General features: G+C 45.8%; 1 protein-coding gene across 1 annotated transcript in view; it reads left to right on the top strand.

Annotated features, from left to right (window-relative positions):
* Nucleotides 1-25,492, top strand: part of BCAS3 (BCAS3 microtubule associated cell migration factor) — a 299,682-nt gene that overhangs the window by 254,102 nt on the left and 20,088 nt on the right. Inside the window, 1 exon segment of the mRNA XM_048324409.1 lies at nucleotides 24,135-24,302. Within this exon segment, the coding sequence (XP_048180366.1) occupies nucleotides 24,135-24,302 (168 nt within the window).

The following is a 25,492-nucleotide window of genomic DNA, read 5'->3' on the forward strand; positions in this document are numbered from 1 at the left end:
GAATGGCTTTAAAAACATGTGAAGTGTTAGACCAGCAGCTACCAGGGTATGAACAAGAAGGTCAGGAAAAACAAGGATCATAAATATTTAAGGAGCAGTTTTCACGCTGATGGGGAAGGGAGGGTCCTGCCGAGCATCCCTGGATCCTGACTCCATCACCCACTTACAAACCATCCAGCAGGAGTGACAGGACTTCTTCTGCCCTCCCCATCCCCTCTTCCTCCTTCTGTGCAGCGGGAAGTTCATCTCCCATCCCAGCAGGGTAACTGGTGAGGGTCCCAGCCCCGTGCAAGCCCCATTCAAGCTGCATCCCTCAGCAGCAGCACAAGTCACTTGCATAGAGGCTTGTAAATATGAATCCTTGCTCAAGTGCCAAAATTATAATTAAAAAGGTTTTGTCTTTTGGCTTTTGTCTACATACTTTCCTAATATTGTCACTTGGCAGGGCCGGGGTGTCTCTCGCAGTGTAATTGCCGCAGAACATTTCCTTGAAAGAGCAGCACCACCCCGCCTCCTCCTCACACTTGCATATGGAAAGCACCAACTGTTTTATAGGCATTAGTGAGTTATGCTCTGCAGTGCAAGGAGGTATTAACTGTCTGTGCAGCTGAGACAGCTGCGGAACAGCTTCGGAGATGGAGTGACCTGCCCGAGGCTGCGCTTCGGATGCTGTGGCAGAGGCGGGAGCTGCAGTTGTGCCTCTTCCAGAGGGAAAATACAGAGGCTTTGACAGGACAGTCTGTCTGGGAGTGTTGTTTTTCTTCTCTTCCTCCTCTGCAGGGGTCTGTGTGTAGGAAGGGACCTGTCTGGTCCCAGAGCATCAATGCCATGGGCTGTGTGAGCTGAGCCGTGTCCATGCTGCACCACGGCTTCAGCTCCCATCCTTCTGCCTCTCTGCCTGCTGTCCAGCGGGAAGCTGGGATTGCAGGGATGCCAGGCTTTCTTCTCAGGCACTTCTCAAGCATTTAGGTATTTAAAAAGCCAAAGGGCTCTCGTCCACCCCATTAAAGAGTGCCAGGTAATCCCTTTATGTAGTTAGGGGCATTTCCCTGCCAGGGCATCACCACCTGCATGAGGATGAGGAGTACAGGTGCCTCCCTGTGAGGGGCTGAATGGCAAGGAAACTCTTGGGATTCTTTTTTTTTTTAAAGAGCAGTTGTGGTAATATTAGAATAAGTAAATAAACAGAACAGATCTTTAAAATCAGTTGCAGAATATGCTTTCTATTTTTGGTCAAAACTCTGAAGGTCTGGAAATCGTCCAACTGTTTCGAAATGCAACCTTAAATTAAATCGATGGCTTGGAGGGGTTGTTTAATTTTATTTTAATCTTTAGTACCAAGAAAATTAATCTTCCAGACAGGGGTTACGTTTGAGGGAAGAGCAGTGCACGGGCAATTAGGACTTTTCCCCCCTTCAGAGTGGTGAAGCAAAGTTTGGGGTAGTGCAGGCTCAGGTCTTCAGCTGGGCTAAATTAGCCCAGCTCTGCTGAGGCTCCAGCTGTAGGCACATATTACTGCTCCATTGCAGCAGATCTCATTTATGACATGTTTTTAAAGCAGATCTGTGAAATGATCCAGCTTTAAAAAAATAACACTAATAAGGGTGTAGTTACATGAGCATCTTATCCTGCAGCAAAGCCAGTTTAAGAGGCTCCCAGCCCTTCCCTGACCCTGCCTTCTCCTTCCAACCCCACGCTTCATTTCCCCTCAGCTTTGCTGCTGCAACTTCTTGGTGTTTGTGGGTTTGGATTGGGTGTTTTTTTTGTGTTTCCTGCATTGTTTCAGTGATCAAGTAGGAGATGGAGCACGTGGTGTGATGCAGCAGAGGGAAGGCCATGAGGGACAAGGGGAAGGGCTGGGAAGGATGCAGCAGAGGCCATTTTTCAGATGGACTCTGGTGCCAGAACGGGTGTTCCTGCAGCTGCCACTAAACCCAAGTGACCTTGGGGGCTTTATTTGAAGAGCCAGGCAGGTGAGCAGCTGAGTGGGCACTGCCTGCAGCTCACACCCCACCAGAATCACAGAATGGTTTGGGTGGAAGGGACCTTTAAAGGCTCCTGCAGTGACCAGGCTGCTCAGAGCCTCACCCAGGCTGACATTTCCAGGGATGGGGCACCTTCCACCTCCTTGGGCAACTTGGATATTGGCTGAGCCCTTTGGCTCCTGGAGTCAGCTGGAGCACAGTTACAGTCAGTTCCTGGAGCTCTGCTGAGTTGGGGCCACAGCTATGAGTTATGAAGTGAATCACACAGATTTTTTTTTTCTCCACAGCAGTTTCCTTTCCCCAGAGTAGCACTGGTGTTAGTGCTGGAATAGAGGAGAACGAGTGGAGATTTCAAGGAATCTCGGAATACTTCACTCTACCAGGAAATCCAGCCTGCCCGGACTCTGCACTAGGCAGCAATGAGATCAAATGCTTTCCTAACCTATTTACTTTAAATGTATCTTGAATATTAGCAACGATGGAGTAAACAGGCAGCTCTTTGAAAAGCGTGGTGCCTGGTGAGTGTCTGACACAGTATTTAATGAGTGCAGGAAGGGTTTTTGTCCAACTGCCTTCAGTATGTGGAATGTGTTTTCCCCTTGTTTTGACTGGATGGGTCTTGTGGCTGATCTGTGTGAAAATACTGAACAGTTGCAGCAGCAGCACAACGTGGTGGTATCTTGGACCTGCACGTGGTGCAGATGAGGTGGGAACAGGGAACTTCCTTCAGCTGTGGTGTGGTTATCAGTGCTCCCCAAATCCTGCTGCCGATAGCATTCCACAGCCTTTCTAGAAGAGCTGAAAAACATGAGGACATGGAATGCCACCTCCCTGGGGTGGCAATTTGGCCTTTGGTGGGGAGCTCCTATCCTTGGAGTCCCCCAGCACAGTGTTGGCAGTAATGCCCATCATGGATTTGCTTGTCTGCTGCTCCCTGGGAGCAAGATCTATTGCTCACTCCTCTTACTCCTTTATACATTGCACAGAGTGGAAACAAAGATCAGATATAAGCACAGAGTCCATCAGTCATTACTAACCCAGAAGATAGACTGAGACAGTAAATCTTCTTTTGTCTTCTTCTTTCTGGTCTTTACACCCAGCACTGCAGCAAGTAGGAACACAAGGAGAATTAAGGTTTTTTTGTTTTATCCAGACCATTCCAGTGGCCACACCAGGGTGGGTACTGGAATGGTCTGGGTAAAACCAAAGGGGCTGTGAGGTGAGGTGTAGCAGTTCTGGTTTAGCTGAATCAGGAATAAAGTGCTTAACCACAGGCCCAGGTGGAGGCAATGCCCTGAATATCCCCTAAGTACAGATTGGGACCAGTGGCTTTGCCATTTGGATTTCTTTTAGTAATCATTTTTTGCAGCAGCACCAATGAGATCAGGGTGGTAAGAGGGGTTTGTTTGCATTTGGTGTTTGTGTGATTTCTTTTTTGATTAACGTTTTGTGTACTACAACTGTTCACTGCAATCCAGAGGGGGTTTATGAGTTGGGAATTTATGATAAAGTGCTCTAACACGAGGAATTGGAGCTGGGTGGGCATAGGTTATTGCAGCAGCGTTCACTCGCTTTCCTTCTTCCTGCAGTTCTGTGGATCCTAGTTATGTGATCATAAAATTCGTGTTAGAACATTAGCAAATGCAAATGTGTGGCCACGTTCTCGTCATTTACCCTAATTTGAATCCTTTGGATAAAGTACTTTGTTTTTATCAATTCACAGGCATGGAAGTGACAGGCCTGTTTATAACTATCAGTGATACAGAGCAGCAGCTCCAAAAAAGCCATGGGATTTTGGAATCAGCACTGAGAAACTTTTCCATAAATGCCAGGAATAACATTATATTTGAATATTTAACCCTTACCCAGGCAATTTGAGGACTGGAAACCATATGTGCTTTTCATGATGGGAGCCAAGATGACCCTACATAAAGATAAATATAACTACATAAAAGCACTCAGGAAGGATGGTGTTGTGGTTAAGAGCTGGGCAAGGACTGGGGAGCTCCAAGGTCTAATCCCAGCTCAGCCACAGGCTTCTTGGGTGATCCTGGGCATGTAACTGAATCCCTGCATATTTCAGTTTTTCCATTTGTGAATGAGAGATAATAGCACTGCCCCAAGCCGTGCCAGGAAGGGAAATGCTGCGTGGGAGGTGTGGGCTTGGAGATGGTGCTGGTGACCACCAGGAAAAGTCTGACCAGGTGCTCTGCTGCGGGCACATGCTACTCCACTGCCAGTGGGATTCAGTTTCTCCACTCCTTCTCCAAAGGCTGGATGAATAAACTCCTGCCTTAATTAGTCTGTCAAACCAGGGAAGCACACCTGAACTCTGGGAAGTCACATCCTTGGCAAACGTTCCTTGTTTGAACATAATCTAAATTCAAAGGCAGTGAGGGGGGAAAATAAGGAAAGGAAAGGGAAACCTGCAGTAGATGAGCCCATCTGGTTCTGTTTGAGTGCTACCTAAGTAAGTTGTGTTTATTGGTTATAGATTGGTGTTTGCTTTATACGCTCACGGGCCAGGTAGCTCTTGTTCTGCTCGTGACCTGGCATCCACTTCTGCCCTTTGAGAGGCTGCTCAGGAGGTACAAATCCTGGTCCTTTTCTCTGAAAAGGTGGGATCTTTCAGAGCAACCATCAACAAGGAGTCTGAATTGGCCGCTGAGAATTCCCACTTGCAGCCTATGTCTCCTATGGGATGTCATGCCACCACCGTAGGAGCCAAGGCAATGGGCTGGCAGCACATGACAGGCAGCCTGTGCAGCTGCTGGCATGAGGAGGGGTCCTGTTGGTGAAAAAAGGTCTGGAAGGAGCAGTCCCTGCTCTGGGAAGCAGGTAAAATCCTGTAAAATCCCCTGGATGCCGAGCAGCCGGCGCTGGGCCGCGTAAGGTGCGGGGGAGCGTGATCACCCATTGTTTGGAAGGAAGAGTTTTGATGTAATTATACCCTTCAGCCATTGCCACACTTTCCTCCCTTTCATCTCCAGGCAGGTCCACACGTTCAGATGTGAAGCTGGAAATGAAACACATCTGGCTATCCCAAAATGACAACAGACTTTTATTTGCTATTTTTGGTATACAACAAAAGCTTTGTATCTCACTAATTGAACATGTGGGCTCTCCCTTGCTTTCTTCCCCCTGCTAAACTCCACTTTTCCATGTGTCATCGTACGATTCCAGCATTTGATCTGTCGAGTCCATCTCGGGCCATGTGTTTGTTGTAATCTGCTACACATGTAGGCTTGTTTTCGTGTGCGTCCTGACCTCCAGTGAGAGCTGCAGTTGTTTCCATCATGGGTAGTGTTGAGGAGTTACACATCCTTTTTATCAGTGTTTTTGGCCACCGGCAGCTCCTTGCGGTGCGGCGCGGGGCTCCTGCCAAGCCTCTGAAAGCTCCGTGTTTGGGGCAGCCATATCTGTTTGTCTTGTGATACCAGATGCTGGCTTTCTTCAGTGGAACAGAAGGAGAAGGGGAAAATTCCCAAAATAGAAACTAGCCCTGTCAGTAAAACCCAGGGAAGCTGAGGGTCAGCATTAGCTGGAGCTGGAGCTTAAGGCAAGCATGGAGATGAATGGTTGGGAGATGACCACTGGACAGAAGGCAGGGAGCTCTTTGGGGTCAGAACAGTCTGTGGGATAAAGGGAGGAAAATGCCTCTCTTGCAGAGGAGGCCTGAGCCCTTCAAAGCAGGCGGTGTCATAAAAACCCACTGGGAACTTGGCCCCGCCGCACGGACGTTGGTGAGACTCGACTCATTACGGATCCAGGACCTCTTGATTAGCGTGAAAGATTCGTCATCAGAAATTTTTTTGTGCCTGTGGGGGATCCACTTAGTTATTTCCAACTTCAGCTCTAAATTGTTCCCATGCTTCATCGTGCTTTGATTAGCTAAAATCTTGCAGTAACTATTTGAGGCTCTTACCGTGACCAAAAAAAACAGGTGACAATGATCAAACCATAGGGTGTGGAGTGGGAACTCTTGGGGATTTAGGGTGTGGAGAAGGAGCTGCTGGGGCTTTGGGGTGCAGAGCTTGGATGGGGTTTGAAGCAACCCCTTTAGAGGTTCCTGAGCACTGAAGGACAAACCACCTGCAGCTCTCACCATGCTGTGTGTTGTTCCCTGGGAGAAATGGCAAATAAATGCCAAAAAAAAGGGCAACTGTGCTTTTAATTGCCCATGGAAACATGCAGGCATAGCCCCAGCCCCTGAGTCCCCATCATGTTCCAGCTGTGCTAATGGTCACCTTTCCTGTGGTAAATATTGGGCCCATTTCAATCACATTTGGCTTATGTTTGACACAGCACTTAAGCAATGGGGTTTTGGCTGCAATGAGGGAATGAGTCCATCTCTGTCTCGCCCCAAGGTGAGGGATGAGGAGCTGTGCGTGGGGTGTCCTGGCTGGAGGCTCCTCAGTCTGTGTTGCAACCCTCTGACTGCAGCAAAAATAAAATATTTGTGCTTAAAGACAGAGCTGAGGCAATTTCCACCAGGAATATACCATCTCTCACCACTTGAACAATACTCTACATTCATTGTGCTATTATTCTGTCCAGTTCTTGACATAAACTGCTGAGCAATTTTGTCTTGACCTCCCTTTTTAGCCAAGAGTATAAGCTTAAAAAATTTGAGGTTGCACTCGAGGACTTCCCAATCCACTGGGGAATGAACTCTGAAGCAGAAATTGTATTTAGGAAAATGGACTTACAATTATTATTCATAAATGCACAGGTTATGGCTGCAGTTGTTTCACTTCTTTCTTTTACAGCCCTATAAATTGTATACAGAACATAAAGGCTTTACTTCTTATATAAATGTTTTGCAGCCGCCATAAATTATCTTTCTTGCATTCATAATGAAAAAAAAAATCACTGTTTGATGTTTTATATCCTCTTCACTAAAATGTAAAATATGGTAGTTGGAGCCGGATTTTATCTCATTTGAAAATAAAAGAAGGTTCATTTCCTACTAATTTTTTTCAGTGTTAGGTTTGGAGTTCCCATGAAGTGTTGCCCAATCTGCAGAGCAGCATTACAATCAACTCTGCTTTAGCTGAGGCTTTGGGTTTGAGTTGTACCAGCACTAATAATCACCACTGTCAACTGAGTTATGAGCATAACCTGAATCTCTTTTATTATTTTTTTTAATCCCTGATGTTGTTATATTTGATCTTTCTACACCCCCTGATCACTGGCTGAATATCAGAGTGTTGAACTTCTCCCCACACCAGCCCTCAAGGACCCTGCCCCAGCCTGGCTGTCCTGGAAGCAGGCCTTGCTAAACTCCCAGCTCACTGGTTTGCAAAGCAAACTTCAGCCTTGTACTATTTACCTTGGCAAGTGCCCGACCAGATTGATGATCTGTAAAGTGGATTTGTTATTTGGCTGTTTGCTTTGGCAGTTCTTGAAAGGAGTTTGCTGATTACAGCCCCAGATGTCATTGCATACATTACTGCTCACTATAAGTTTCTTCTAAAGTTTTAATTTCAGCCACAAATACTATTAAGCTTTTTGCACCTTTGTGTATTTAGCTCATGAATATTAAATATCAAGAGCAGGCAGCCTTAATTTCCTTAATTTTTCCTCTTATTATCTTTGTTGGCCTCCTCCAGTCATCTCTGTAGTGCCAGGACAGGGAATGCTGCTTTGCCCTGGGTCAGTGCTGTGCCCAGCTGTGCCACAGGCAGTTGCAAGTTGGTCACACGCACAGTTTCCTAACTGTAGATAAGCTGGAAAATTGCCATAGCATTTTTATAAATTATCAGCTTTAACATGACCAAACACTTGGGTCAGTAGAGCAGAGATCAGGAGCGATGGTCACTAAAATCGCCCTGTGCCCCATTTGTGTCAGGGTAGGCACGAAAGGAACACGGTTTCCCTGGGTTATCTCCATCCCCTCTAACTATTATCTTGACTTTTAAAGGCTCTCAAACCTGATAAGCGATTTGGCAGATCAATGGGCTCAAAATCAATTTGTTTCTGACACGGGGTAATCCCGAGTTTGGCTCTGGTGCCAGCAGAGCTCTGCTCCCAACCCTATGCACGCGACCATCAGGATTAGGGATGGACAATAATGGGATGTTTTATTTTCCTGCTCCCTCAAAGTGCGTCTGCCTTTCTAAAGTCCAGTAAGAGGCACATGAAAAGCTCAGCTGGGTGTTTGCTGCTCCCCTGCCTCAGGTTCTGCAGGGCTGTCTGAGAGCAAAGCCTGGCACAGCCCAGCTTGGACAGATGCTGCTGGTCCTGGCTTTGAGCAGTTAAACCATCCTTTGTGGCCAGGAGCTTTGTTTTTTTCAGTGGGGGCACTTTCAGCTTTGAAATATTTAAGCTGAAGAAGTTAATTCACTTTAAGTAAGTTTAGTTTTCAAGGGGAGGATATCATTGTAGTATTTTTGGCCACTGCTTGAAAATTCCTCTAACCCTTTACTATAATAAGCAAATTGAGCAGATTAAAGACACATTATGCTGCCAAATGGTTTTTCTACACAGGGTGACATATATTTTTTCTGTGGAAAAGGTTGTGGGGGTTTTTGTGAGCTGCTATGCTTTTTTTAGCACTTCCTGTTTTATTGTGTTTGAAGTGTCTTTGTGGTGACCTGTTGGGGTAAGATTCTTCCATATGGAAGTGTTTCTTCAACTTTTAATCATTTTGTTTAAAAAAAAAAAAAAAAAAGGTTTTAAATCCGATTTGCAGATGTCTCTGGTTTTGTTTGCAGAGCGCTTGTCCAACTCACTACAGTGTTGTAGAAATAATGAATTGTTCATACACAACGTGATGGTGATATCCACGGAGCTGCACTCTCAGAATACCTGCTTTAAAATCTATTTAAAATATCTGTAGAAAAGCTTTTGTTTGTGTTTTAATGTATTTTTCTCTTTGAAACCCTGCCTTCACTGAATGCCTTGGCAAAACTCCTGGTGGTTTTGGTGGAACTGGGATTTCACTGGTAGACACCTGACTCGGTTGCAGGCATCTCTGAAGTCAGGTAATGTCAGGGTAACAAGCAAATCTGTGTCTATTCCTGGAGAAAATCTAGCTGGGGCTTCACAAAGGGTCAAAAAAAAGGTACAAGTTTATTTTTAAGTCTACAAGACAAAACCATTAAAGCACAACAGAATGCAGGTTGCCTGAGCTCCTACTGGACTCGCCAGGTCATAACTGAGACCAGAATTTGGACCACTGGAGCTGTGCTGTAGCTGCGTCCTGTTTCCTGTTAGTTCTGACACTAACATCTGAATTTCAAATTCCATCTTGTTTAGGGTGAGCTGCTCAATCAGTGCATACAACAGACACCTCAGGACCTCTCTGGAGCTGTCTGGCTTGCAGGGGATGTGAGGGCAGAGCTGGAGCTGCTGGGCACAGTGTGTTACCCAGGCAGTAGGGAATGTCCATCAGGCATCTCCAGACTTTCCCTCTGCATCATATCCTCGATGTTTCAACCTTAAGAAAACTGGCTCTGACAGTATTTTTGAGCCCACATGTGAATACCACATGTTGAGGTCTCATGTCTGCAGTTTCACTCCTAATTAAGTGTAGATGTAAGTACTGGGTATCGTATAAGGTCTTTGGCTCTCTGCAATTCACCACAAGCATCTAATTCCCACTTCCTTTGTCTTGGACCTGTTATTTATAGGAGAAGGGTAGGTGGACTTGGTGGTTACAAGTCTGTTGGATTATTATGTTTCTGTAGCTGTCATCCTGTCAAGGGTCCTGCAGAAATTTGCACTGTGGGCTCTTGGTAGTTTATTGGGAGTAAAATCCCCTCCTGTGCCGAAGGCTGGCCTTAGGTGTGTGTACCATGTAAGTCTTGCTAAGCCCTGAAAATGGGTCTTAAATGTTATATTGGCCTTCTCAGCACAGAGGTGAAGTGCATTCTGTGTGAACAGTGAGATTTCCAGTTCAGCTTAAACTGTTTGTCTGCTGCTGTGAGAATTAGGATGGGGTCTCTAAACCTGCTGAAAACTTTTGATGCTCAGCCTTCAGAAGCCAGGGCCTTGCAGCTTTCTGACCTAACAACAGCACAGTCTGGAAAAAGGCAGCTTTTTGATGTAGATGGGCACAGTACTCATCTGGTTTGGATTTTCAAGGTGTTCCAGAGTCATATTGTTAACTACAGGGGGTCTTCTGTGAGCAGCAATATGCACTGACTTACTGCTGAGACCTCAGAGCATTCCCAGATATTTATTTTTGGAAAACTGAAGTGAAGTAGCTCTTGTCTATTGGCCAGATGGAGAAACTGAGGCATAAGATGGACAGGTGACTTCCCTGGGCTGGTCAGAGCAGTATCAACAAGACTCAGAATTAAACTGGAGAGTTATCTTGCTACCTCCATTGCTCTGGTTTCCACAGTATTCGGTGTGTTGGAAACATTTCCAGTAAGGAGATCCTTACAGCCATATTTGCATCTCCCCAAAAAAGATCATATTGGTATAACCTTCTCAGGTGATGCTCTTCCTTGTCCCACCTGATGAACTGAAGTGTTCGGTTTTGGGTGTGGATTTGGCTCTGACTTTTGGAAAAGATGGAATTATGCCCATGAAGGTCATTATCATCTCCAGGCCATCTTCCCACAGCGCCCTGGCAGGGCCTCAGGGGCTCTGGGGACAGGGTGCCTTCAGCTCAGTGGCAACTCTCCAGTTTAAATATTTCACCAAAACACCTCCAATGTCTCCCACTTCCTCAGTAGTTTCCTAACAGTGTCCAACTAGATGAAAATTAGCCAGTGTCTTGGTGTGTAGAGCTACAAAGGTCAAATGTCCTGGAGAAACAAGGTGCTAAGATGCTAATTCTCTCCCTGGAATGGGAGGGCAGTTCTCTGCTCGATTGAGCAGAAAATGCAGGTGGGCTTAAACATCTCAATTTTTGCCTTCCGTTTTGAACACAATTAAATAAAATCTCCTGTGATTGCAGCAGGATAACCAGCTTCCAGTGCAATCCTAAATCCCATCCTAGCACCAGTTATGAGGCAAACAGCCTGGGGAGGCTGCAAATGTCCTGGGCTGGTCCCTGCCCCGTCAGTCCCCAGTGTGGGACACACAGGAAGTTCACCCTGAACTTCTGTTCTCACACTTCTCCTCTTGGAATCTTGTTTTCCACTTTTTGGAGATTTGTGAAACATATGCGTTGGAGGCTTCCCAATTTTTTTTCACAGCAAGAAGAGAATTGCTCTCTGCACTGTAAAAATTCTCACGAAAAAGGGCACTCCTTTCTAAAGGACCTGCCTGGTGCAGCTCAGCAATTCCCATTTCTCATCACTTCACAGTGTATTTTATAGGGTATAAAAATGGTGTTATGATCCGTGTTCCCAAACCTTGCCTCAGCTAGCAAGAACATCAATAAACATGGCTTGATAGACACCAGAGCTGCCCCGCTGTTCCCCCGGTGCTTTGAACGTGCCTTCACAGACTTTTGGAATCTATTCTCCATGTAAGAAACTCCTCGTGCCTCTGTTGAGCTTTTAATGTATCAAAGGTAATGATTGTGCTTAGGAAAAGTGACTTCTCCCAGGATACCTTCCCAGTCTGGTCACTTAATGGACTTAGAAATATTTCCTTTCCTTCATCTCGTGTCCTGTAGTTTTTTTCTCATTCCTTGATTTAAATTAATCTGCAGATTGGGACATCGGTGTTACCTGGATCTGGCAAATGATTTTACTTCATTTCTCCCTCTTCCCTTTTCCTTCTCCCTCTATAAAACTATTATTGTTATTTCTTCAGTTCACAGCTGAGATGATAGGTTTGAACAGCTTCATGCTCCATTCCAGGAAATTCTGTCTTTGTTCCAAGGCTTCCAGCGCAGAGGCTCCTTTCACCTTGATCTTTCAGCACAGCACTAAAACATTTGGCAAGTTTTTTGTCGTGTTTTTTGCTGCTGTCCAGGGCTTTTGAGAGATTCCCCTTGGACAACTTCCACCTTTGAGCTTGCCCACTGGAGGAAATACTTCCCCTTGAATTTACACAGCCACATCATCACGAGTGCTGCATCCCTCTCATATCTTCATTAGGTTCCTCGCCTCCTTGGATTTGCTTCTCTCTGGTTTAGAGTAAGTTTTTCCTGTTGAAGCCTTGAGCTGATGGGAGGATGGTTGGAGCTGGAGCAGCACTGGATCCAATGGGCTCACAGATCCTCCCCAAAGGAGGCGGTTCTGCAGGCTGCAGAAAGCAATTCCCTCTGCAAAACATCAGTGGTTTCACTCATAATTTTAGTCTGGAAAAGGTATGGGATCAGCTTCTACCTGAATTATATCAGTCTCCCTAATAATCAGCTTTCTTTTCCACATTAAATTCCCCAGAAACTTGTGATTAGCCCCACTTCTGAGAGTTCACCGCAGCTTAATTCTACTGTAAAACTGTCAACAGTGATTTTCTTGTTTAAAGACAGATTTTGGTTCTTGTACAGAACTACTTCTTGCTAAATTCCTCTTCAACCAAACACCCTTGTCATTTCTCAGCCATTAAAGACAATAAACTCCATCTTTGGATTTTTACATGCTGAACTTAGTTTGTAATGATGGATATTTGTTTATAACACACTGAAGATTTTTGTTAGCTTTCTGGCATTAAAATTGGAATCTTCTCTTTTGATTCGTGGTTATTAGTAGCAGGTTTATCCTTTCAAATATGTACAAGCCATGATTTAAGTGGAATATTTATTGTCCACCAGAATGGTTGACTGCAGCTCTCAGAATCCATCTTGCCTTTGCAAGCAGCATCTTTATAATTATCAAATAATTCAAGTGGGTTGAAGCTGATTTTGCAGCAGGATTTAGGTGTTGCAACCCAGCAAGTCACAGTGCTGGTTTTTGATGCTTTGGTCCATGAGGAGAGACCTGGGGCTCCTCTCCCCTGTGTTTTGGGGCAGCTCCAGCTCCAGGTGTGGATGATCCCACATTTCCTGGCATCCTTAAGCCAGTCGGTGCTATAAAGTGTATTTTGAAGGTGCTATAAAGCTGAATCAGGACCTCCTGGGGAAGTGGAAAGTGAGAAACACCCACTTGGACCATCCTGGGACTGGGCCACAGTGCTGTGGAAACTGGAGTGGTTCTTTCTAGATCCAAGGAAATCAGCCTGTTGGGTGCGGCAGGGATTTGGGGTGTTGTGGTTTGGACTTCCACCGAAATGTCTCCTTCTTCCCTCTCTCTGTACCAGGTGACTCCTGGTGGAATGGTCCATCCCAAATGACATTAGAGGTTTCATTGCATCATAAATCAGAGCAAAACACGTCCTTGCCATCAGTGCTCCAAAACAGGGTTTATTGAAGGAAGAAAAGAAAAAATTGACTATACAAAGCCAGTTCTTGTCCTTCCAACTTAGAGCTCACTGTGATTCATGAATTAACAGTATGAATTATCAGACTTTCCTCTTAACTGTGATTTATTTTGCATTATTTTGGGTTGGTGCACCCACTTTTGTCTTTTTTCTGGTTTTGTGGGAAGAAAAGTAAGAAAGAGTAAGAAAATTTGCCTTTTAATTCATCCCCATTAGGGTGCTGCCCTACAGGCACACCCTGCTAGTCACCTTTAGTGCTTGCTGCAGCAGGAGGTCAGTGCTGTTGTCAAGTGCTAAAATGCTGTTGTCACTCAAGGCAGTCAAAGACCTTGTGTGACTCTTTTTTTCAGGAGTTCTTGCTTGTTCCTGAGAGCTTTGCTGTCAGCCACGAACAGGGAGCCACGGCTGCCTGATACCTCTTTGCACTTGGAGTTGCTGCGGCCAGCATGGAGCTTGGGGAAGGGTGAATTCCCTGCCCTTTGAGTACAGGCTGTGCTGAGGATGAGAGGGAGATGAGTTAAATGACCGAAAGCCTTAGGCTGGGACGTGCCAGCTGCAATCATTTTTTCACTCCATCATCTCACCTTGCGACGTCGCTCTGCCTTATCCAGCCACCAGATGCCTGATGGATAACACAAGTGACAAGGGCAAAACCTCCTCGGTGGATGCAGAGGAAAACTTCAGGGGCTGCTGGCTCCTGCCCAGCTGTGTCTTTCCTGGCTGGAGTGAAATCCCTGCCTTGGATGGGGTTTGGGAGGAGATCAGACCTTGGTGCTGTTGAGTTCCCGAGTGCTCTGGCCCCGCTCCAGCAGCACACTTAAGCACACACTTAACTTTCAGCATATATATACTCCCATTGAAGTCACTGGGGCTGTTTGCATGCTTAAAAGTAAGTATATGCTTAAGCTGGCTCAGAACCAGAGATTTCAGTGCTTTGTAGGTCCAGTCGTTGCTGGAGCTCAGAAAATTTGCTCGTGCAACTTGGCACATGCTTTTAATGAATTCAGAATCGGGCCAAAAAAATTTATCTTCCCTGACTTGGAAAGCTTACAAGGAAACAAGTTTAAGGTTTTGTTGAGTTTTTATTACTTTCTAAACATCAAATTTCACGTTTCTCTGTAGTCCTTAAAGAAACACATTTTTCTAGTGTTCTTGGGGGGGATGTAGAGACTTGGGGCAATTTCCAAAATGCTCGGACCTGATGGAATAGTAGCTGCGAGGTGCTGCCTGGCCAGGGCAGGATGTGGTGGCTCTGGAGGTCCCATCCATGTTTTCACACCTTGTAGGAAGATGTGGGGTTGCACTGGGTTGTTGTCAGGTAGAAGATTTCATTGTGGTCACCTTGGTGAGTTACTTGAACCTCGATGTTCCGGCTCTTCTGTGGTGTAAACAATAAAATTCTCTGTATCAGCCCTGAAAACTCATTTTGCCTCAGTCCTTTAGGTGTGTTTTGTAGCCTCTCCTCCATTCCCTGATCTTTGTCACTCAGTTAAGAAGCTGCTGAGTTTCCAAGCCAGTTCCTGATGTTAATGGTGCTGTATCCTGGTGGCAGCTGCTCAGCTGCCCCAAACACAAACATTTCCATCACTCTGGTTTAACACTTGAATCCGTCTCGTGCTGGTTGTGAAATATGTTGAAATACTGAGGGGAAGTTGTGATTCCAGCAGGCCCTGCTCGTACTATTGGGTATAACCCTCATAAATTGAATGGTAACTCAGTGAGATTTGCTACAGAAGTGTCAGAAGGTTCATCGTTAGGAAGAAGCTCTTCCCTGTCAGGGTAGGGAGGCCCTGGCACAGGCTGCCCAGAGAATCTGTGGCTGCCCCATCCCTGGAAGTGTCCTAGGCCAGGTTGGACGGGGCTTGGAGCAACCTGGGATCGTGGAAGGTGTCCCTGACAATGACTGGATGGAATAGGATGGTCTTGAAGGTCCCTTCCAACCCAAACCATTCTGGAATCCTATACCTTGTGCTGCAGGAGCTGGTTACCCACTGCCACCCGTGTGTTGGGCACAAACCAGCAGGAAAAGTCACCCTGTGACCAATTCCCAAACACCCAGCTAGTGCCTGGTGTTTGCAAGTGAGATTTCTTTATCCCAAATCCAAGTGGTGATTAGACAGTAGCTTGGAACCAGCATGCACATTATCTCATACTGAGGTAAGACAAATAAATTACAACTTGGAAGCCCTGAGTGGGATCAGTGATCCACCTTAGGAAAATATTTTGGTTTCTGTTTATAAGTCAGATGGGTTGTGAAATGTTTCATCTGGGAAAGGTGATATGAGACCAGAGAAATATTTGCTCTTATAATGCAAAAAATATTCCAGTTTCTCTCTTAATGGGTTGTTAGTGATATAAACCAAATTCTGTGTTTCCAGAGCCTCGGTGCTCAGCTGCTTCCCCACAGATGCTCTGCCCTAAGCTCTCTCCTGACTGACAAGACACTGCCCATTATCTCCCCTTGTTTGTGGACATTTCTCAGCCTGCAAATTACTTAAAAAGAAGAAATGACCCCAAGCCCAGCAGAATTCCGTGTCTCTGGCGGACTGGGCATGCTGTGTGGAGGATGCTGAGGATACTGGGGCAGGATTTGGGCACTGAGCCACATCCCTCCCTGCTGTGCAGCTCCAGCCAGCTGGGATTGGGATGGGGAAGCTTTCACCCCTCCTTTGCAGCAGGTTTCAAATCCAGTATCCCCAATATTCAGCTGCAGATGAGCTGTACCCACAATGAACTTGGCTTTTCCACACTCTCTGTTGTTATTACACAAGAAGGAGTCTCCTGTTACAATTTGAGTGATATATTAGGACATAGCACAGTTCCAATGTTTTTTCAACACGAAGATTTTTTTTAATTCAAATGAAACAATCAGAATTAAATTCCTTGGCTCACACAGTCACCACTAAGTCTCAAGCAAGATGACAAATCCACACTTGTGTCTCGAAGTGTAACATAAGATCTCGGTTATCCCGAAAACCCTGATGAGTTGTCAGATCTTTCCTTACTTGTGGGTAAATATGAGCCTTTTCTAATCCATTATGGATCCTTTGTACATGTGTATATAGATATGCATTTGCACATGCCACGAGATTGATAATAAGCAAGATAAATCTGTTTTCTTAAGGGAAGTAATCTATTATTCCAGCCCCTGCAGTGGAATTGGCATATTTCTACCTCGTTAAGACAGGGTACGCCTGCAAACCTCTTCCCAAGAGTTCAGAAATGACTTGGCACATAAAGAAATAAGCATCATTATGTGGTGTCACAGAAATACCAGATGTATCCTTCCTGCATCTCACACAGCGTTTTCCTCACCGAAGCCAACACGAAAGGCTTCAGCATCCTAAAATCACCACTTTTATTCGGAGGAGAAGTCAAACAAAATAAAGACTCATCTAAAAAAGCCTCCACTGAGATTTAATGGAATTCATTGTGTGTTTAAATTTCCTAGGCATTGTTGAAAATCTCAATAATAATCCTATTGTAAGCTTAGCTAAGTCGTAGATCTTCAGAGAGTGGGAAATTTTACTAGGAGAAAAAAAAAACGTTACTGGATTTTCTAATTTTAAGAAGGACTGAGAATTATAAGTATGTGAATACCACAAGAAAACATTTCCAACCTTGCAAAAACGAAAAAGTGCTGAAGATCTTTTGCGAATCCTTTTTTAATGAAATTTCCAGACCTGGAGGTTGAAAGAACATCAGGTGAAGTTTTTCTGCTGTGCAGATTCGTACCTGGTAACGCACCCCCAGCCCAGTTTGTGCAGAGCCCTGGGTTCTTCAGGACACTCTGCTTTATGCCAGGATTAAATATAAAGAAATGTTAATCTCTAAGGGGGCTTGGGGCTGGCTGTAGCATTCCTGATTTTTTCCAGGCGTTCTGATTCTCTGAAGCGTTAAAATATGCACGAATCTTGCTGTTCAAGGGGGGGGGTGTTTAAAGTTTTTTCTTGGAAATTAATTTTATTACAAAGGGATATTTTGTTTTCAAAATCATAATAGCATCCAGTTATACTGTAGATTCCATCTCTTCTTGCTTTTGGGCAGCTAAATAAAGGGCAGCCAGTGTTGGAAAAATACGCTCAGCTGATTTTTCAGTGCGCTGTGCTCCTCAGGCTGTGGATGAGCTGCATCTTCTCTGTGGCTGCAACCTGTGGCAGCACCCACCTGTGCCCACCTGTGCCCCAGCCCCTGTGTTGTTCTTTCAGACAAGCTGACAACGCCTCGTGCTTCTGGTACTGCAAAACCACGGCATAAATTTCCCCGTTGACACCGAGCGCGCGTTTTGTTGCGTTTTCTCTTTTGAAGTCCTGCTTTGGACGGCTGTCACATCCTGCCTCCAGTTTTTAAACCATCTCGTGTCCTTCCACTAACCTCCATGCCTTGGGGAAGCCAGGAGCTCGGCAGTGCTGGAGGAGCTCCTGGCAGTGCTGGGGGAGGGGGGCTTTGAGGGGCTCCATTCAGCTTTTGGGGTCATGGGGCTGTGGCAGCGCCGAGCCCCTCGTTCGGTGGCCAGGTGTGCCGCCAGCAGGGATCTGCAGTTGGATGGCATCTGACAGGCTCTGGGAGCATTCAAGGCAAAGGCAGGGTTTAATAAATACACTTAATCATTTATGTTTTGACCTTAGCCCAGACTCGTACTCAGACACAGAAAGCGGAGAGTTGGAAACGCACTTTGTCAAGGCTCCTTTGGCAAAGCAGGGCAGCCCTGCTCTGAGGAAAGGCAGATCCTTCAGAAAGGAGAGTAAAAGGTCAGGACTAATCCGAAAGGACAAGCAGTGTATGTCTGTGTGTATATTGGGTTTCACATATGAAATCCAGTCATGATAAATCTGATGGCTTTAGAAACATCTACTTTGATTAATGAAAACATAGTTCCCATAGACCATGGGTTTCATACTTCAAAGTTCCCCTGGATTTAGGACCTTAGGTTTTGCTTATTCATATAACATGCAGGAAACTATTTTTAAATGAATAAGGGAGTTTAAAAAAAAGAATTTAAAAGGCAAATGTTTCAACATCGGTGGTACAGATAGGCTGTATAATAAGGAGCAAAATTAACAAACAACACACATTTTATTATGCATTTTACAATAATGTTTACATTCTTTTCTCTATATTTGTTTTTCCTTGAAAAGATTTATGTATTTATAAAAATATCTTGCCGCTCCAGCTCTGAAAATTGCAGCCTTGCTCGCATTTGAAAGCCTTCAAGGATGGCTGTGATGGCTGGGTATGCTCCTGATCATCCCAAATGCTTCTCCTGAGCCCCTGGTTACCCCCTTGTGCAGGAGTGGAGGAGATGGAGTTTTTCGGGATGTGGGGAGCAGCAGGAGGGTGGGATGGTCACTAAGGACCTGCACCATGATCCTGGACATTGCCATCATTGCCTGGGCCACTGTCCTGAGTTTGTGGCCATGTGGGACATGGGCAGTGGTTGGGCAACCTCCTTCCCAACCATCCATGGAGCTGCTGGGCACGGGGGCTCCCGAGGCCGCTCCGCTCCTCCCGTCAGCTTCACTTCTGCTCCAAACTCATTTAGAAATCCTGACAGAGGAATAAACAGCGGTTTTGTTTGCAAGTCTGTGGTGCTGAGGAGGGACAAGCAACCTCTCAGCCTCACTTAGCCAAGAGTTCAAAGGGATTTGGAAGTGTTGGTTGCCTGTGGGACTGGGTACCCCGGCTGAAGGCTCCATTAATTAAATGCACTCACAGGATACAGAGCTGGTGAGTAATGTCCTGTTTATAGGAGAACTGTGAGTGGTTCTGGAAAAAAAGAAACTCTGTGGGAGGGAAGATGACAGGGAGCAGAGTCATTCCAAAGGCTGTGGCTCCTGCCATGGTTTCCAAAGGCAATAATTAACACTCACACCTTGGTGTAACCGCGTTCTGTCCCATGCAAGCTGGTGTGCCATGGGAGAGCGGGCTGGCAGCGTGTGAGCCATGCACAGGAGGGGATCAGCAGCACGTGCCATGAGCACAGACATGCCAGATCCAGGGCAGGTCAGGGGGATATTGCTTCTCCACACTCAAGTAAGGAATTTGCCCGGATCCCCCTTCAAATGTTCAGAGCGGCCGCTTTGTGGCATTCCTGCTGGAATCACAAAGTTATGGCTTGCAGGGGAGTTGGCAGAGCCTGTAGGAAAGTTCAACCTTTAATGTTTAAATGGGGTATGTTACAGTTTGACTCACTGCTTTGGGCGAGGAGTTTCCGTGTGCTGGCTCCTCGCACGCCTGTGGGGTTCTCACTCCCGGCCGAGGAGTTTCTGGGCAGCTCCCTGTGGTCACCAGCGTATCCAGTGCCAGGAGGGTCAGGACTCCCTTCAGAGTCCACTCCTGCTTCTGAAAAGGCCAGGAGGAGCAGGAGAGGTGATGGGCAACCATTCTGTCCCTCTTGGTTGCACCTCAGGGTCCACCATCACGTGGGGTCAAGCCCCATCCCGTTGATCAGGATGCATCTTTTACCAACTAAAATTGCCAGGTCATTTCTCCTCCTCTTCACTCTGTTGTTTTTGCTCACACGTATGTTGCAATATGCAAGGTGAGGCTCAAAACTGTCAAGCTCTTTAATAGAACCATTACTGTATTTTTGGACAACGTTCTCTCTTTGATTTACTGTTCCTTAGAAGACAGGAAATGGAGCTACTTGATTTCATATTTTAAACAAAGCCGTCCAGAGGTTTAATGAAAAAAATTTCCCCTGGCTTTCGAATTAAAGAGCTATGGTGAAAGATTCAGCTTAGCTATTTTGACTTAGAAAAATAACACACTCAAAGCATTGAAACATTTTGTAAAAATACTTTTTACTACTAGATTTTTTTTTTTCAGAGAAGAAAAGAAGTTTCTCTGGTTTTCTCACTCTTGGTTGGTGGGGCTGTGAAATGAAAGGACATTTCCAAGGTTTAGGGTGTTGGTTTTTTTCCTTTCTTCTCTAGAATTTATTTTGCTTTTATATTAAAAGCCTTGAAACAATTGCAATGCTGAACACAAATCCTGTGTGTCTAAGGAAGGTAATTTGTTGTAATGATAGAAGCCTTTGCCATTAATAAAATGCAAGAAATGCTAAGCAGAAAGATGGGGACCTGATTCTGCTCCATCAGCAGTGGCAAGAGAAAAGGGTGGTGCTCCTTGGGAGGCAAATGTCTGTGGAAAGAGAGAAGTCAGAGATTGTTTTCAGGCAAAAACTGAAGTCTGAATAGAAAAATCCTGTGTGTGGAGCAGAATTAGCTCAGAGCATTTGGGGCTGGAATTGCAAAACAAAGCATTTTTGACCTATATGGTCAAGCCATGGGTCTTGCTCATTCCTTTCGGGTTGATGTGGAGTTCTGGGATGATGCTTGGACATCACACAGGGGAGGCTGGTGGTCTTCATTCCCACCCAGTTTCATCTTCAATAAATAAAGGAGAAGTGAGTGCTCTGCTGGCTTGAAAGCATGGTGCAATAGGATGAAATATTGACACAGTTTTAAGTCAATAAGATTTTTTTTTTCGGTGATTTAATGAAATTTCACCAGGATTTCACTAGTAATTGCTTGACTCACATAATGGGTCCTTTGCTCACTCTTGAGTTGTTCCTAAATGAATTGCTCCTTTTAGGTGGAACCTGTTCCCCAGCCAAAGCTGTATCCGGGCCAGGGGGACAGGGGAAAGTCTGGGCTTCACACGTCAGGGGCTGATATTGGTGGCTGTCAGTAGGGTTTCAGCAGGCTGTCAGCCTGCCTCCCCTCAGCCCTCAGTAATCCCTGGAATCAGCAGGAGCTTTCTCAGCCCTTTGGTTCTGCGGTTACGTTCTGGCTTTGGTGATTCTGAGAGCAGGACGCTCCACTGAGGTTTATTTGTAAACTCCTCGCTGGCCGGCGATGGGGAATTTGATACCTTATCAAGTGAGATACTGGGATTGAAAAGGGGAGAGCCAGGCAGCCAGGAGGAGAGATTACAATATAATAAATAGCAGAGATAGGGTGAGCTGCTATCAGTGGAAGTTTAATGCCATTAGCCCTTGCACCATTGGGAATGATGTACATAGGGAATGATGTAGGCAGGGCAGAGCAGCCAAAGGCTCCTGGGAGCAACCAGCCCATTGCCATGTCACACACTCCAGAGTCACTTTCCAAGGTGTAAAAATACCCAGAACTTAATTCTACCTTGAAAAAATTATTTAATTATTTTATTCTGATATGTGTGCTGTCTGCTGATGCACTGGCGAGACCAACAGGAAGGTCCATGACAATTAATCTTGTTTTTCCTGAAATAGTTTTGTTTTGCATCCGAGAGGGACAGAGCCAGGGATTTACAGGAGGAGAGGATTTGCCTGCTCAAGCAAGGTCCCCTTTTCTAGCCCCGTGTCCTGAATAACCTCAGTCACACTCTGCGTGTTCAGCTTTACCTGGAACGCACTTTGTCAGTGTCTGTGTTGAAGTAAGGGGGAATTTGTGGGTTCCAGGGCAGCACAGAGCAGATGACGGTGCAAGGACCTCCTCTGCCTGTTACAGGCAGTGATCACCCACGGGCTACAGCGGTGGCTGCTGAATCCCAGCTGGATGTCTGGATATCAATGGTCTTGCCAGATGTGCGCTGCTACCACGGAGAAGGAGTGAAAAGGGAGGAAAGATAAAACTACAGCTTCCCCAGCCCTACAGTTTTTTTACAAGCAAGTTTTCAGTGCAGTTAATCCCTCTAACCTGCATTTGCATTAACACTTGCAGCCTCACACATTGCTGCTAAGAAGTTTTGGCAGCTCCTGGCTCTGATTGCAGAGGTAACGCTGCACTTGTCTCCTTTGCTCTCACTCAAGTATCTCAGGAGCCAGAGCCCGGCGCTCCATGAAGTTTCTCCCTGTACACACAAGCAGGCATCTTGGCAGAGCTTCAAAAGCCATTTGCCTTATTATTCATATGTCTGCTTATAGGAGCAGAAATGCTCCCATTTCTCACTTTTGGAATAAGGGCTGACACCAGAAAAGAGGAGAGTTCTCATCTCTGGCGCAGCCCTGCAAACCTGTGGGAGCTCATCATGTCCCTGCTGCTTCCCTGAGGTTTGGGAAGCAGGTTTAAAAGTCCCCCTGATCATTCTCAGGGTATATTAAGAGCTCTGTCAAAAACACCTGAAGTCTGTGGGGTCTCAGGGTTGCATGAAACTGTAGAAGGATGACTTGGGGAAAAAAAGCTTCAAAAAAACCCCCAGATTTTGCTTTTCCTCTTGCCTTTAGGAGAGCTGACATCATGAAAATGTTGTAGAGATTTAAACATCATCGAAATTACTTTGCCTCCTCCCTGCATTTTCTCAAACAAGCTTTAAGAACCCTCGCTTTAAAACAAATTAGTGGACTGGAGCAACCTTATAAATCCAAAGAGCCATTAAAAGTTGAAATATTTGGTCATTCCTCCTCTCGGTTTAAACTGGGATTCATCCAGAGTTCAAGTGCATGTATCACACAAGAGCCACGGTCCCATTTTGTAGAGGTCCATTTTAGTGTTGATGGTTTTCTAGTGCCAGGAATCCACTCCGCAGCCAGGCTGAGGAGATAAATCAACGCCGTGCGCGCCGATGAAATTCAGGAGCCAGAAGTCACCATTGCAGCCCATATAAATCCCTGAATGCCAGCCCTGGTGCTTTTGTCCGTGCCATTAGAGTTCAGAATTATCTGCCCCTCTTTGCTGATGTATGGATTAACTGGCTGGCCGAGTGTTTACGAACGGTTATCACCCGGTACTTTGGACGTTATCAGAGGAAGGGCCGCCTGCCGCGGGGCTTGGTCTCTCACCCTTTCTATTACCACCTGTCAGTGGCAGGGAGTGTGCTGTGAAGCTGTACAGTCACAGACTACAAGTGTAGATAGTTTCTGACGGCTGATCAAAGGGGAAAACCAAAGGCCTGATAACAAGGACGTGTTTCATGTACTTTTAACTTTGAGAAACATTGGCATTTGCATTTTTTCCCCTCGGTAGGCTGGCAGAAACCAGGCACAATAAACGCTGCATATTCAGTTACCTAATAGTGGAGTAAATGGTATGTGCTTGAAGCAACAAAGCATAACTGTAATCTTGTTCCAAGTGGGAATGATTTAAGTAAGCCTTCGCAGAAGACTCGCTGTATAATAAAGGAGAATAATTTTAATTTGTACTTTGAAGTGATCCTGAATTCAGAATCTAATCTTTGCATTCGGCAGAACATCATACCCTGCTGTGAATGAGGTAATAACTGCAAGTCAAGGAATTATTTGAAGTATCTTTTGGAGGTACGTGCGCTCCCTCACAGGAGCCAGAGCCTTCAGTAGGCGCTGCTGGTGAAAGAGTCTCTGTTAGAGCACATTTGACCTAAAATTTCCCAGTGCAGGAGCACAGAAAACCCACAGATATCCCAGACTGAGGGAAGGGATCCATTTGTTCCTTTGTCAGAAACGAGGCAGCCCTGCCACGCTCTGCACTTCTCTGCTGCAGAGCAAGAAAGGGATTTTAGCTAAAGTTTCTTCCCATTAGCACAGACAAAATAACTTTGTTGTTTCCATTGTCCAGGATGAGGAGGGGAAAGAAGGATTTCAGCAGCAGCCCAGTGGAAGACTAACCAACTTTAAAAATAATTTCTACTTGTCTAACATAAAAATAAATGTATGCTATTCACATTTGTGTTGTTGCGCTGCTTTCCTGACTCTCACCAGTGTGAGACCAGAATTGGGTCTGTATTTTAATTTAACCATTTTTCTTACAGCTGCTTGGTCAAAGCTGGTCCATACTTTGGGTTCTGCTGTGCTGTGCTGTGCTGGTAACATAAACGTTTTAACTCCTGTGCTAAAAATCAGCTTTTCAGGCACCCAAAATGCACCACACATGGAAGGAGGTTGGTGCCAGGGTGTCCCACACGTGTCCCTTTTGTCTGTTGAAGGTGCCTTCGACCGGAGCGTGACCTTGCTGGAGGTGTGTGGGAGCTGGCCCGAGAACTTCGGTCTGCGCCACATGTCCTCCATGGAGCACGGCGAGGAGGGGCTGCGCGAGCGCCTGGCCGACGCCATGTGCGAATCCCCCAGCAGGGACATGGTGGGATCAGGAACAGGTACAAAGAAGAGGTGTGATCAGAGATCACGTACATCTCACCCAATGGTGATTTTTTTTTTGGTTTTTTTTTTTTAGTTTCGCCTTTCCTTTTTCTCTGTACGCTCCTCTCTCTCTCTGATTAATTTACTTTTGTGGGGATCTCAGTGGGATGGAAGCGGTAGATCGCATGGATACGGTCTGAGATGTTGGCACATGAAGCTTCCTTATCGTATAGCTGGGACAAGGGCTCTCCTTCCTCCCCTCCTGCCAGCTCAGGAGCATCCTTGTGCAGATTGCTGCCCTTGCCCACCCTGCTCCAAACAATGCAATAATCACACGTATCCTCATTTTGTGTCCTGAATAGAGCCACTGTGAAGCGCTGGTTCTGTAATCCAAATTAATCCATCTTCATCAGTGTCCATTATATTGATAAATTGTATCATCTGTTTAAGTAAATGGAATGGCACGTCAGAGATTAGGCTGTCAGAAGGGGCCCCGTGGTAGGAGATGCTCAGAAACTAAAGCGCGGTTACTGCAGGTTTATTGTCTCCATTAATTTCCACTTGTTCCAAAAAACACCTCCAGTAAAAACTCCTCATAGTGATGGTGGCTCCTAACATCAGCTGCCAACTCACTTGTCACTCTCCTGGCATCTTGCCTGGGAAGACAAAAGAGGAGAAACCAGCAGAAAGGTGTGGGAATGCCAACCTATGGATCTTTCAGGAAGAGCGGGAGCTGTCTCTTCCTTTTGCTCTTGCCCTCATGTATCACTGAGGATCTTGTGCTGCTCTGAGCTCTCCCTGCTCCTCAAGAAGTCTCTCCCATCAGGGCTCATCCTGCTTTGCAGGTGGGTCACTGTGGAGCAGGTAGCAAACTGCAGCAGCTTCCCACAGCCTGGAGGAGAAGGATGCAGAGGAGCAGGATTTTAGCCCTTGTCTGTAGGTACATGCAGCAGTAACCAGGCTGAGTAGTGCAGAAGCACCTTCATAACCCAGCTGGTCACCTTCTCAACTGTCCTCCGTCTGATTTCCATCGAGAGAGAGATGAAATCAAAGGATGGGTTGAGATTTGGTGTTAACAGAAGGAGTTGGTTGAACACTTAAGTGTGGGTCTGCTGCAGATCTGGTGCAAATTCTCACCAGCTTTTTGCCTTGGACAAGACACTTCACATGTCCATGACTCCAGAGCTCCATCAGTGCAGTGAGGATA

This window comes from Corvus hawaiiensis, chromosome 20 (assembly GCF_020740725.1).
Source record: "Corvus hawaiiensis isolate bCorHaw1 chromosome 20, bCorHaw1.pri.cur, whole genome shotgun sequence".
Lineage (NCBI taxonomy): Eukaryota > Metazoa > Chordata > Aves > Passeriformes > Corvidae > Corvus > Corvus hawaiiensis.